We start from the raw sequence: 13,755 nt of genomic DNA, 5'->3' as shown, positions 1-13,755 counted from the left end.
AAAAATGTTGCTTCGCTTGTGGAACTGAACCGGAGGCAAATAATCATGATTGATCGTCAACTGCTTTAGAAAGTTGAAAAAATCGATTGTTTTCGGAAACGTTTTTAAGATAGACGGAAATAACTCAGCGCAGCGAACTCTTCGGTATAGTTTCGACGATATTTCGAGAGTACAAAAACATTGTTTTAATGTGAAAAATACTAATTTGTACGTGGTTTATGCTCGAAGTTTGATGGTCAGCTGTGAACAATGCGGAGATCGTAATTATTGTCTGAGAAACGAAAGTTCCAATTTTTTTTCCATTTTCATATATTTTCTTTCCATGTGAACCTTTAAAAACCCGAAAAAATTGTGAAATTATATATTTTTAGCGAGTTTGAAAAGAAAACGTTTCTAAAGAAGAAGAATATCACTTCAACGTGCTGTAGATATAGAATTTCGCAATTTTTTCGGGTTTTTTTTTCGGAAAATTGAAGAAATTTAAATCTGGAAATTGATATTGAAACTAAGAGGCTCCAGAGCCAAGAAGTACTTGAAAATAAAAATAAAGGAGGTAGCAAGGTGATGATCAGAAGGCTCGGGGACCAGGGTCAGGGCCAGTGAAACTGGCGACAGAATTTCGTAGCTATCGCGCAAACTCGGCCCTATCAATGGCTGCTCGAAAAAACAAACGTTCGACCAATTACATTCCCACAGCACAAGTTATACGCGGAGCCAAATCACTTGTGAATAATTAACCCGCATAGAAGACTAGGATAATCGCTCTTTGCACGCTCGCTTAACGTGTGATTTAGAAAATTCAATCTCATGCGGAAAAGAGATTACAAATAATCGTTTTTCGTAAGAATAACGAAATCTTGCATGGCTACTCGGTGTTTCAACTGTCGTGAATCAGTCGGCGAAATGGAGCTTGTGATAAGAGCAAGGGGCACGAGTCACCGAAAGCCTTTCGTGAAAGATAACCATTTCTGGAGGGAGTCGAGGTCGTGTGCATTTGGAGTTTCCACGTGGTATGCACGTTCTCCAACGAAAAGTACGATAAATTCCATCGTTCTCTTTCCCCAAGGTCCTATAAACATACATTTCCCGTACGAATAATGTGAACCTTAGTTCTTTATCCCTCTCCTTCTCTCACTTTTCTTTTTCTCTTTCTCACTGGTTCTCACGATTTCAGGATAGAAATCCTTTACCCAGAGCTCCCAAAACTTTGCAGAGAAGGGCCACATCTCTTCTAGCTTAATGAATTTCGTTACTCGATATCATTGAAATGATATCGGGGTCAATGGAGTGGCGGAAACACCGAGTCTGGCTTTCTCCCCCCCTCCCCCCCTCACTCTTTCCCTTTATTTCAATGTAATTTCGAATTTCTATCAAAAGCTACTCGCCAAACGATTTTCGAATGGTCATCGAGAAAATATTTTCAATGTTTCATAGGAATTGTACTTTCAACTCAAATTAAACGTAATTTTGAAGCGGACAAACTGAGCTTCCTTTTGCCACTTCGTCATATTTTTTACGAGTTTTTTTCTACCTTTGTAAACTAAGAGTGAAAGCTTCATTTTTATTTTTTAGAAAGCATAAAATTAAAAATATTTTTTTTGGACCACCCTAACCTTCGTACATGATAAATCAAGAAACAGAATGAAGGAGAATAGTTCGATGGAATAAAATGCGTTTTGCCACTCATATATTTCTCTAAAACACCAAATTTCATGGAGTTTTTGATAAATCATCATCAATGCAGCGATAAAAAGAAAAAATATAACTGGAAATCCTCAAAGAGTTTTAAGAGTTTCAAGAAAAATCTATTTTGTCTCGCTCAATAGAATTTTTACAATTTCTCTAACATTTCCTGATCCATCTACAGTGTATAGTTGTTCGTAACAATCCACCCTCGCTATCACCATTTCAATACTTCGCTGGAGCGTGCACGAGCGACGTTTACCGAATTGGAAAATTTCATAGTTTGCAAGGTTTAGCATTACCATCCCTCGTGTGTTTTTATCGCTCTATCTCGTGCACTATTCCGTTTCTGTCGTTCTTATATCCACCTTTTCAACAATACCTTTAAAAGATCTTTGGAAATCGACGTATAAATGTACACTTTGAAGCAGCGTAACAGTATTAACTGCAAATGAAACGAGATCAAATGCCAGATCAACGTGAGATTATTGCACTCTTCAAGCCCTGTTTCATTTCACCTCCATTTTCCAATCGAATACAATCGACGTGGTACCATTTTTTTCGTGTATTTTATTGAATAAAACTATAGAAAAAATTGTAACCGAATCGTCAGAATAAATAATCGTTCTCCCTTCATTCTTTATAAAATAACAAGCGAATTCGACGAAAATTTAAAAACTGTTCGAACAATGTGCGAGGCTTCGATTGAGCACAAAAAATCCTGATTGTTTCGAGCTCAATGGCAATTCCATGGGCTTCAATCAAGTGAATATTAATATAACATTTCCATTGCAGAGCAAATTATGAGCGGAAATATTGATACTTCAAACAGCACAAAATTTTCTGATTCGAAAGCCATGGATATGAGACGAGCATGTTCGATATTATTTTTCAGAGGATCATCCGTGGTCGTTACCTTCGATATGTATAACTTTGGAAAATCCGTACCGGATGTTTGACGAGAACAAATGAAAAAAATTGCTGTGCGTTGGGTGATGAGGGAAAATGGGGTAAAAAGATTCCCTCGTATAACTATACGCAAAGGATAAAATCGAAATGCGTTTCTGCTGAGCTCGATATAGCCAATGATTCAACAAGCTTCGCTACACAGCTCGATCCGTGGAAATTCGGTAAACTCAACAGAAGAATTTACCGTTTCATTCTCTGTTTTTGCCTTTTTGTCCCTTTCTCTCTACACGGGCCACGGATATTTGGTGCGCTGATGAATGTAGGCAAACCAGTTGAACGAAATTACAAACGTGTGCGACCAATTCACCCGCATCCAATAATCGCTACGCGATAAACATCGAAATTGAATTTCCATTGAATTTTTCCCTTATGTTGTCAAGTTAATGAGATAGGACGAAATAATTCATAAATTTTTTATAAACCTCAGAAAGATTTAATTCAACAAGAGAATTTCATTGGAATGCAAAAATTTATCCCAATTTCGACCGTAAATTATTAATAATTGTTTCTTCCAATTTTCTGTTGAAAGGTTCGAGTCTAGCGAGTGTAGTTGCTGGGAGTAGCAAGCCAACGAGAGCTTGGGACAAGCCATACTTCGACGACATTTCGCCCAGGAACGTGACGGCCATCGTCGGCCAAAAAGCCGAACTAAAGTGTCACGTTAAACATCCAGGCAACCGAACGGTGAGTCAAAAGACTTCAATTTTTGTCCACTTTTTCATTAGATCATTTGATCCGAGAGCAAATGAATTAATCGTCGGATTAGCTGGAGCGATAAATAAACATTTACCGGCGGGGTTGTCAAAAACGCCGAAGACGAACGAGTCCAAAATTTGGATAAAATCTCCGTTCGTTTGAGACCGAGCTGGCACATTTTTGCATAGCGGTTTAAAAAATAGGATCTTTTAATATGGCCAGGCACTGAAAGGGCCAGGAATAAACGAATTATGTGAGCAATAACTCAGGATTGTGTGTTGGTAAGAAAATTTCGCTTAATTAAAAGGGAAACGCACTCGCGATGTGCACGCGGTAATTGTATCGCTATGGAATGAAATTGAAACAAAACAAAATGAAATAGGGGATGGAAGAGCGTAGAGGAAAATACAATAAAAGGTGAACGAGGAGGCGAACGGGAGGGAGCAGCAATAGGTTAAAGACCAGAAGAAAGGAAATGGTTCGGGTGAAAAAGCCGGTCGGAATGGAGAGGGTGAAATTCGTGGCGTGCCAGGCATGCCGCACTTCGGCAGCGACGCCGATAAGCGCTCTGGGATTTGCATTTAATCGTGAATATCCTCACTATATATGTACATCGATATATAACGATTCACGGGCACATACATTTGTGTAATATTACGTAGGAGTTACGGGGGCAAAATGGGATAAAAAGGAAAAATGGAACCTCTCAGTAGAGCGCAGACGAGAACTTAATTATTTTCATTCGGCTGTTTCTATTTATCTTACTTCTAAATTTAATTATCGAGTGACAGTAATGTCAAGGATAAAGTTTGCGTGAGGCCTGCCGCACTCTGGACATACTCGAATACGAGGTTTTTCGGGATTCTTCTATTTTTTATAATAGAGAACGATTTTTTGTTGTTATTATTGCTCTGTAATGAAACGTAACGAAAAAAAATATTGATAAAAAGAGATAAGAAAAAAAAAGCTTTTCGTATCCTCTGGTTCCATTTTGTCACTGTTTCTCTTTCACGCGTGTGCGAGGATAAACACATTTTCTCTGCAACCCTGATAAAAGCCGACCACCTTCATTGAATAACGGCGAATGCTTCGTATTCAGAACTCCAACAGCTGAACACACATGCATAAATGAAGGTTCTTTTATATGAGCAATATACTTCACAATCGAATGAACCAATACTTTTCTCAAGAGCGAGAAATTCGTTGAAGCTTTATATTGGATCACTGTTCCCGGATAATGTTGCCTGAGCTTACACACGATTTGCTAACGAGGTTCCCTTCCCTTACAATCTATACTCCAACGAACCTGAATGAGAGAAATTATGCCGGAGGATGGAGAGAAAAAAGGGCCAATATATCGAATCCCGGGGAAAGTCGATAATTGGCAAGCCGACAGTTCGCTCTGGAAATTGCAGGGAAATGTATACATGCGAATAATGGTCTTTATACATTTTGTAAATGCTTGCTTCATAGTCTCGTGGATCAGGATTTTCGTAGAAATTCTATCAACGCTAATTAGCAGAACATCAACGGATTCGGAAGCCTCACCAGTTATCCCACATCCAAAATGCGATACTCGAATTCATTAGAAATATTTCTCAACGAAAATTCACGTGAATTACAGTACAAAATGTAGTTTTCACAATGCTTCGTTCAGAATTTTTAATGCTGGTTCGAGTTTGCCCGCAAGGTTAAATTATGCCTCATTGATGTTCGCATAGTGAAACGCCTCTAATCGAGAACGTGAGAGGGAAGACCTCCAACGGCCGTATGTAAATAATGAAGTCCTTTTGGTAAATCCGTCCTCGGAAAACTCACCATGGTGGAGAAACACAAGACTGGCCATTGTTATACGCCAATGTTTAGAGCTCAAAATATGTGTGCGTGTGCGAGGAAAGCTGAAATTTAAAAATCGGAACCTTCTGATATAGATCCGATCATTTTTGCAGCCAGGCTCTGCGAGTGACGTTAAAAAATTGTAGGAAATTTTATTTATTGGAATTATTTCTCGAATTATATTCAAAGAAATTCATATTTGACTTTGTGGTTCGATGAACTTCGACGCTTTTGTGTGCGTTTGAGTCTATGGGGCTGTTGGAGCTTCGATGAGAAGTTTTTCCAGATCCGAAATATTTGAGTACATGAATGTACCCACAGACGTCCGTTCGCCAAAAAAAGAAGCTTCGTTCCCGTTGGATTTCTCATGGAAATAAAACGGAACGAACAAGTTAAGGAGTCGAGGGAGGTCTGTGCAGAAGGATGTAAATATCGCGAGAGGAAGAAAAGAAAATGCGTGAGCGGAAAAGTATTTGTAATAAATGCCAGCGAGTCTGAATTTTCAACGTCGCTTTCATCGAGCGAGACAGTTATCGTGGGAGCTTGTCTCTACTCTTTGTACATTTCGAGTCTGTTCACTACTGACTAAACAAAAATAAATATCCTACGTTGGCCTACTTTTTCCTCCCGCGAACTGGACGATGAATTGTCCCGAGGAAAAACTACTGCACGTTCTGTGAAGCTCTAATCTCTAGCAACGGAGGCAAGTCATATTCGACGTTTCTGTGCCGATCAAATCGGTTTTGTCTCTCATTTTATGCATAAAATCTCAATAGCTACAACTACTATCTGTAGAAACACGAAAAATTTCACATTTTAGATTCTTCTTAAATTTTGTCATCTAACAATGACGATGCAGAGGTTGCAGCGATACGTTTTCTGTGTAGAATCTCGTGGGATAGATTACACCAATCAGGTTGAACCAACGGCGATGGGTGTGTGGTCGATGTGCGGCCCGAGCAATCTTTCATGTTAAGTGGCCTCGGCGAGACCAATAGTTGGGTGACCGCTTAACCGTGCACTGCCTCCCACATCGATCGCTAAGTAAGCGGCAGTGTTCCCGAGTTTTCCAGAGTTTCACAACAATTAAAATTTTGATAAGACTACTCATTGGGCTCGACTTCTGGAGTTAAAGAATCACTCAAAGTTGCTTGAACCTTAAAAAAAAGTACGTTGCTGCAGCCAGCGTTGCATGGACCCCTGGAGAGACATGGTGATCGTGTTCAGCGTTGAGAATATAAAACCAGCGTCTGTTTCTTTCTTGCTCGAGTATCTCGCAGATTAGGCAAAATGAAACTGCAGATAACCTTGCAGTCGGTATCTGAATGATTCTCCGCTGTAACAACGCCATCACGGAGGAAAAACTTGACTTTATCTTTCAAAATTTCATCCATGATCATCTCGGATTGAAAAGTTCAGCCAAAAGATCACTGTAGACGAAACTCCACGGTATGAAGTATTTACACATATGATGGATGGGTTATAGTATACCAAAGTATACCAAAAAGAGCTCGCGAGGATTTCGAGGTTTTGCGGAAAGCCGTTGTACAACTTGGAGCGCGGTTGCACTGGTAGTTCTCGTGCGGCCAATGAACAGGTCAAGCTATGCACACTGGATGGCCACAAAAGCTTTGGTGCAGGCACAAGTTACACCGGCGGTTATTGAGCAGTGGGAGCGTATATACGATACTGCATAATCCTGCACTGGTCACGTCAGTGCTTTGATTCCACTTCAAAAGTACTTTTCCGCTTGATTCGATTTTTCAAACAAATTTTTGATGTTGATTAGGTCGTCGAAGGGTGAAAGTGCTTTGAAGTGGAACGAATTTGTACTTTTTATGGGGAAAAACATAGCCGACGATAGAGATAATCTACGCTTGAGATCGTTTGCATTAGTTGAATTATAGGGGGAAACGATCATATAGACACGGACTTCGAGGCATCAACGTTGTTGAATCTGTAGGCTTCGGGTACACAAAAGCGGGGATCGCCTCTGGTCAAATCCAATGAGTTATCGTTGCTTTGTCCATTTGAGAGATCAAAGGGTCCAAAGTATATTAACCTGCATAACAATTCAGAGCTAGAATTTGAAATGAAGGAACATAATGTGATGCACATTGGATGGACTACATTGAAGTACAAAGTGATGGTTGTGGCTATGATTGGTAAATCCGGAAGCTCATTGCTGCTGAATTTTAAAGCGTCTATTTCGTATTCCATTTATAAATAAACTTAAACTTCGTTTTCATTTTGTTATAATCCTGAAAATAATATCTCTATGTTTTTGGAAATATCCAGCCCAAGCTGAACAAAGGCATTTTTAATTGGAGCCTCTGCTACTAAAGCGTGTTGGTGGGATCACTACAAACTTAACCCGAGGATACGCACTAATAGGAACAGTTGGACAGTGGTTTTCGGTTGGTTGGAAGCCTTGATAGCTTGTAATCATCTCCCTTGGATCCGTCTCTCATCGTCCAGAATATTGCTTCCTTGGTATTAACTCCCCCGCGATGTAACGTATCCCTGAGAGTCGATCTCCAAAGGTCGTTGTGTTCACGAACTGGTTATTCCAAGCAGGTTTCCAAGAGCGCTTATACACTTGCGATCCCTCTGTACTTGAGATAATAGACGGCAAGCTTGTACGACTTTGGGTCTTCGGTCCTCGGGAACTACGAGCGAGTGCGGTTAAGTGAAGGTTGAAACACTGTAGAGAGACCACGTGATATACGAATGAGGGATAAATGCTAACACAGGATTGATAAGACAATGCATGGTATCATTGGTCATCGGTGAAACCGGTGCAGCTGATGATCTCCCCCCAACCGCCTTTCGCTATGATGTTATTTGCTCGAGAAACAGTAAATAACAATAGAACCACCGACAATTGTATACCTGGATAGAGCATGGAGCTTTCTTCATGCACGCCACTCTGCTTCTGAGTTGCTATGTATTGTATGATGTCCGTGGAGAGTTTGGGTGTTGCCTGATTATCAAGGCTCATGGGGTATAATATGTATGCAACGTGTAGGTGAGTCGGGTCGTTCGAACAACTTCGATAATTGATTTAGCACCACGCGTATTTCGTACGTTGTACATAACTATAGGAAGCTTTGTACGGGACTTCCGCTTAAACTTAGTTTAATTGAACCGTGGATTTATTGGGGAGGGTCCGTATAGTCGTACAGCCCACCGAGTCTCGGATAAGGAATGGCCTGGCAACAAGGAGTAGTCTGGTTTGCGGTATATACAGCCTGAATCACACGAAGGTGTTTTAACCAAGCTTGGTAAAACTGTATGTCATTGTCGAGTTCGAAACGATCGCGATGAACAACGGATAACCAAGAAATAGCGTTAACTCGTCTGCCACAAATCTTCGTTTCAATGATGGCTGGGCGCGCAGTAAAGTCCTTGGGATTTTGGTGTCACAGTCCATTTCCGATGTTCCACTTGATTGGGTAATCCTGAAGTAGGAACTTTTCATAACTTGCATAAGATACTTGAGGGATATCGATTGACATCGACTGTTTGCTAAGAGCAGTGATCTTCCGAGCAGCAATTGCGTCACTACACTCTCTCGACGAATCATAATTCCTAAGCTGTTTCTGATGCTCAATCCCTATGATTTAAAAGAGGATCCTCACTCGCTACGTGATTATCTCTCCGGGATAAATGGAGGGCGGAGAAGCAAGTAGGCCAGAAGCGAACTTTTCCAAATGGATCGAAGTGCTATCGGCGAGCCGGTATCAATTGAGATAATAGCTTTCCACGCTCTCTTCGCGTAGCGAGCGAAGAGAAGAAGGAAAACGCTATAGAGCAAGTCCTCAAAGAATTTATAACCTCGGTGCTTGGGCTTGCTTCCGCTTTTCTTGGTCCTTACACTCCGTGATAATATAACAGTTGCAATAGAGAACTCTCGAAGAACGGTGATGATCGCGAACCACTTCTAGCTATTCTCCCGGAATTACCCCTAATGCATCTAACGGGAGAAATGCATCGTGATGAACGAGCTAAGGAATTTCGTTCTTGCGATTCGCGAACAGGAGCGCTGATGTGAACGCAGTTGCGCCGGGAACATGGGGCTATATATCAAGGGAAAACTTGCACCGGTAGAATGGCACTCCGTCACGGTTGGCTTGACAACGAATCCATGGGGTTCTGTATTAGCTCCCTAATTGTTGTTGAAGTTCGAAAATATCGCTACTTAAAAAGCAGACAGAGCAAAAACGTCTGTCATGTCATCGCGTTCATCAGTCAAAATGTCCGGGTTAGAGTTTTTCGCTAATCCGGTAATTCGCTATAAGGACGCTCCCATAATGGAACACCATTCAGGGAATGGGTACGTCTGACTTTGTCCCAGCATTCAAATCGATCGAGAAAATGGTAAAAGTCCAGCATTTCATCGAGTATCCAAGTGCATTTTCTCTGGCTGTCGAAGGGAATGTACCTCAGAAGAAAAAAACGTGTGACCCTGACTTCATGGACCATCTTCGGATGACGTTGGCCACATCTGATTTTTACGGCTTTTCGTAGCAGTTCAAGTCAGTCTTTGGTTTCTCTTCGATCGGAGACGCAGAGAGTTAACTTCGAGTAAAACTTATAGCTTGGATTCCTGGGCCTAGAAATACAGAAAGCTGCGTTCGAGAGTTTGCTCATGTTCGCAGTTGGATCTGAATCACTTTTCATCTGGACTGCTATTCGTGCCGTTTATTTTTTCCTCTCCCTCCGGCTGGACTATATCTTCGGCTCTCTTGGTTGGGCACGTTGGGTCATCCGAGCCACTGCGACAGTTAGTAACGATCGTTCGTGCTCGCTCGGAGTTCCCTCGCACATCGTAGTGAACTTGTATTTATCCCCCTGTCGTGCCTTCAGGTCGCCTTATAAATTTTCGAAATACACGTGCAACACGCTTCATGCCCTCGCTTTCCCTCTCTGTCCTCCTCCCCCCTTCAGACTCTGGTCGAGCGAGGACAGAGAGAGGAAGAGAAAAGGGAAGAGAGATGGCGCGTTGGGTAGGGAGGAGGCTGAGCTGACAGCAAATTCATTCGAATTTAATCACCGCAAATACAAAAGTCGTTCAATGGGAACTCAAGAGGAGAAGAGAATACCCAATGTAACCGTAGCTCTGCTTCGGAATGGGGAAACCTGATTCGATTTTCCATTGCATACCCTAGTGACAGCCACACAGAGAATTCCTAGTCCTCTGTTTGAACCCCTCATCGACGGCGATCTTGTCCTTCCCATCCCCGGCTCCTCCATTATCAATTCCTCTCTCGATACCTTCGTATCTTGTTCCTCCAGCTGTACTATAAACACTGATCCTTATGGGGTCTGTGGGGAGAACACATGAATTATAAAATACTGACGAATTGCTTAATCACACATTTAAAATTCTTCTGTCAGGACTCCATTATCTTTTCCTTTATTTCGACTCTCTGTAGTTCAATCAATATCCATGGTCAATAACTCTTGCCAAGGTTTATCGAAGGTAAGGAAATGAGAGTGATTGCTCACAATTAGGTCGATTTGTATTTACGATGGCTGCGGTGGGTCGGCAATCCTTGATTGTATCTAGACGCAGTGGAGGCTGATAAGCTGTTTCCTTCTCTGGACTTCCGGATGGTCGTGGCACCGAATCAGAAGACGTTGTGTTACTGTAATTGTGTTATGTACTTCAGTGAAATGTCTTTATTGTCATTTTTCCATGGCTAAGAAATGTTGAAGGAACGCAGTCTGTCGTGCGTCTGATTTGCCACCTCTTTTCACGTTTTCTCAAGAGGACTGTTGACTTTACCCCCGGAGGCATCAGAATTGCCAGTTAGAAAAAGAGAGAGCGAAGTCGTGGGACTGGAGATTGGGGTGAGTCACGATAAAAAAAGCCTGTTACTTCATTGAAATCTGACGTGTAACAAATTGCCCTCGACCCTGATAGTTACGTCTCCGGGACAGTAGGAACGAGTATCGCGCTTTTGGGAAGAAGGGCGGGGAGGGAGCGAAGAGAGTGTGAAGGTGAGGCATGAGATACGCGTTGCTTACAGTTGAAGGCGCTACATTTCTTCGAGTTCCAACGCTCCTTTCGACTCGCCAGGATCTCTGTTTTTTTCCCACCTTTTTCTTTCGTCTTTCCTTTTCTTTATAGTTCCCGTGGTGCTGAAGGAACCTCCAGCACCACTTTTCTACATTCGTCCAAGGAAGCATTGCAGCGCGAAGCGGAGAGAACTCAAGAAAGATTTGGCTTCCCGGCGCACGACTTTATATCGTCACCGATTTCTCGGAATTAAGATTAGTGAGGTCAGCTTTATTTTCGTTTATTCCTCACTGGAAATATATGTAGAAGGTATGGGTGTGTGCGCACTGCGAAAGAGAAGAAGCGGAGAAAGAATGCTTGCGGAAACAATCCCGACTCAGTGAGCTGAAAGGTGATAAGTTTTCAGTAGTGCCACGATCCCTCTGTACAACTCTTCAATCCTCAAACTCAGCCCTTTCAAGTTTTCTCAGAACGAGAGAGAGCTGTCACTGCAATCGTCGGATTTATGTCCTCCTGTAAAAGATAATGTTGTTTCCATTTTGATTAATTGATCTTTAGAACTCGACCCAGTGGATTATCACCGTTGGAATTATGGGCACTCGCGACGAATACATAGAACACGATATTCATCATGATCCATCATGTACAGATAAGGAAAAAGCTGAGGGAAAAGTATGATTAAAGTATGGATAATACAGAGTGGAGGCGTGTCCCCACCACTTCGACAATTCTTTATGTTCAATGTTCAACATTCTGTACTCTGCCTATGTATCTGCACTCGTACATTGTTCATTACATTTTTATTGTACCACTGAGACTCGCATAGATTCAGTACTTCCAATTCCTCCTGCCTTTAAATCTCCCTTTTCCATTTTCCATCCCTTTCACCCTGTCTCTCTTGCTTCCTCGTTCATTTTCTCTTACATTTCTATATCATTCGAGCACGTCTGTGGTTCACTGATGCAAGTATTATTGTCGTCGTATGCTTTTTCAAATTACGATTTCAAGGAGGCATACATAAAAGCTCCGGTAAATGTGTATTTATGAAAGAGAGCGAGTATTCAGGAAATACTGAAAGAGCATATTTTATCGTTCCAATATTCTGACAATGTACGAAATGATGAGAAATTTTCTCGACTTTATGAGGCTTTTTAACATTATATATCGTTAAGTATAATATCGTGGAAAACGGTTTTGTCTGCTTAAGCAAAAGTACCATCCGCTGTACCGTACCAACATTGTGATTTACATCCACCGAGTTGTTGCTATGACAGAGTTCAAAAGTGAATGTAGCAAAAGTGTAGAACCAGCTGCAATTTTCCAGGAGTATAGTTGAAAAAAAATTTGAGCACTCGACTGATTAAAATTTATATTCGTTTCTTTCGAAATTCAGTAATATTGAAACCCAACCGAATTAGAACAACGACGTTTTTTACGAACGAGCGAAAAACTATTCGCTGAAACATAAATCGTTGAAGAAAAAAATAAAAATCCCTGTCGTTTTAAAAACAGAGAACCAGATCTGATTCTTAGACAACAGAAATAGAATCAACAAAAGTAAAAGGAATGAGAAAGATATGACACATGGTTCGATCATCCGTTCTTGCTTTCCAGATTATTGGTAAGCAATAGACAAATTGTAGTAGGAATCGAATGGAAGGGGAAAGTAAGGGGGAGCAGGGAGAAGAAATTATAGGATATATGATTGCAATCTTCCGGCCTCTTGTACACCCCCCTCATCTCGAGGGCTTGAAAGTGGACCCTGAGGAAAAAAGAGTCCGATATTGAGCGTCTTGTCTCGAAGGATACGCGTGTATATATCCCCGATTGCAAGCCATCCCTTGGAGCTCCTCTTCACCGCGATGCAATCGACTCTCATTCCATCTTTCTTTTTTCTTTTTCCCTCTCTTACTACTTCTTCGTCTTTGCAAGCTCCTTCTGACTCCACGATTTTTTTACTTTCTTTTGTTCTCCATCCTGCACTTTTATCTCCTGGTACCATTTCTTTTTATCCTTCTTCTCTCTCTCTGTGTCGTCCAGCTCCTCAATTTCTTCGCGTGTTTCCTATTTCCAGCCTCCCCCTTCGCCTCGGCTCTCCGCTCTCGATCGTTTTCCGCCCTCATTCTTCGAGCCGAGCAAGCACTGGCCGGCTTTCAAGAACCATTGAGTCCACTCCAGAACAGGCTTCTCCTTTCGATCATAGACTCTCCCTTCTTTTTCTCGTCGTTTTGATAACACCGTAACTAGATCGAGACTATAGATCCCTCCGGGGAGCTCAATACGATGGCTGCTGAAGTATGTTGTAGGATAAAAACGACCTGCAACGACGGATGACTGGTCGTTAGGTGTGAACGGCACGGATCACATGAGCTTGAAGCGAACGGATGGAGGTTAAACGCTCGGTAAAAAAAACCTATTAAATTCAAAAAGCACTGATAAACCCAATGTAAAGATGAATTTAACAATTTGTCAATATTTAGGTCTGTAACTACCGTAAAATTTTTCAAGATTGAAGACAATTAGTGGCTCGATTCAACTCCGCATAC

The 13,755-nt window shown here is 41.6% G+C and overlaps 1 protein-coding gene across 7 annotated transcripts in view; it reads left to right on the top strand.

Annotated features, from left to right (window-relative positions):
* Positions 1–13,755, top strand: part of LOC122415511 (lachesin-like) — a 165,053-nt gene that overhangs the window by 83,232 nt on the left and 68,066 nt on the right. For all 7 annotated transcript variants that reach the window (XM_043427651.1, XM_043427649.1, XM_043427648.1 and 4 more), the window contains one exon: positions 3,182–3,336. In XM_043427651.1, coding sequence (XP_043283586.1) covers positions 3,182–3,336 — 155 coding nt within the window. The remainder of the gene's footprint in view (positions 1–3,181; positions 3,337–13,755) is intronic.

This window comes from Venturia canescens, chromosome 9 (assembly GCF_019457755.1).
Source record: "Venturia canescens isolate UGA chromosome 9, ASM1945775v1, whole genome shotgun sequence".
Classification (NCBI taxonomy): domain Eukaryota; kingdom Metazoa; phylum Arthropoda; class Insecta; order Hymenoptera; family Ichneumonidae; genus Venturia; species Venturia canescens.
Note: the sequence above shows the minus strand (reverse complement) of the source record. Positions and strands in the feature narration are given on the sequence as shown.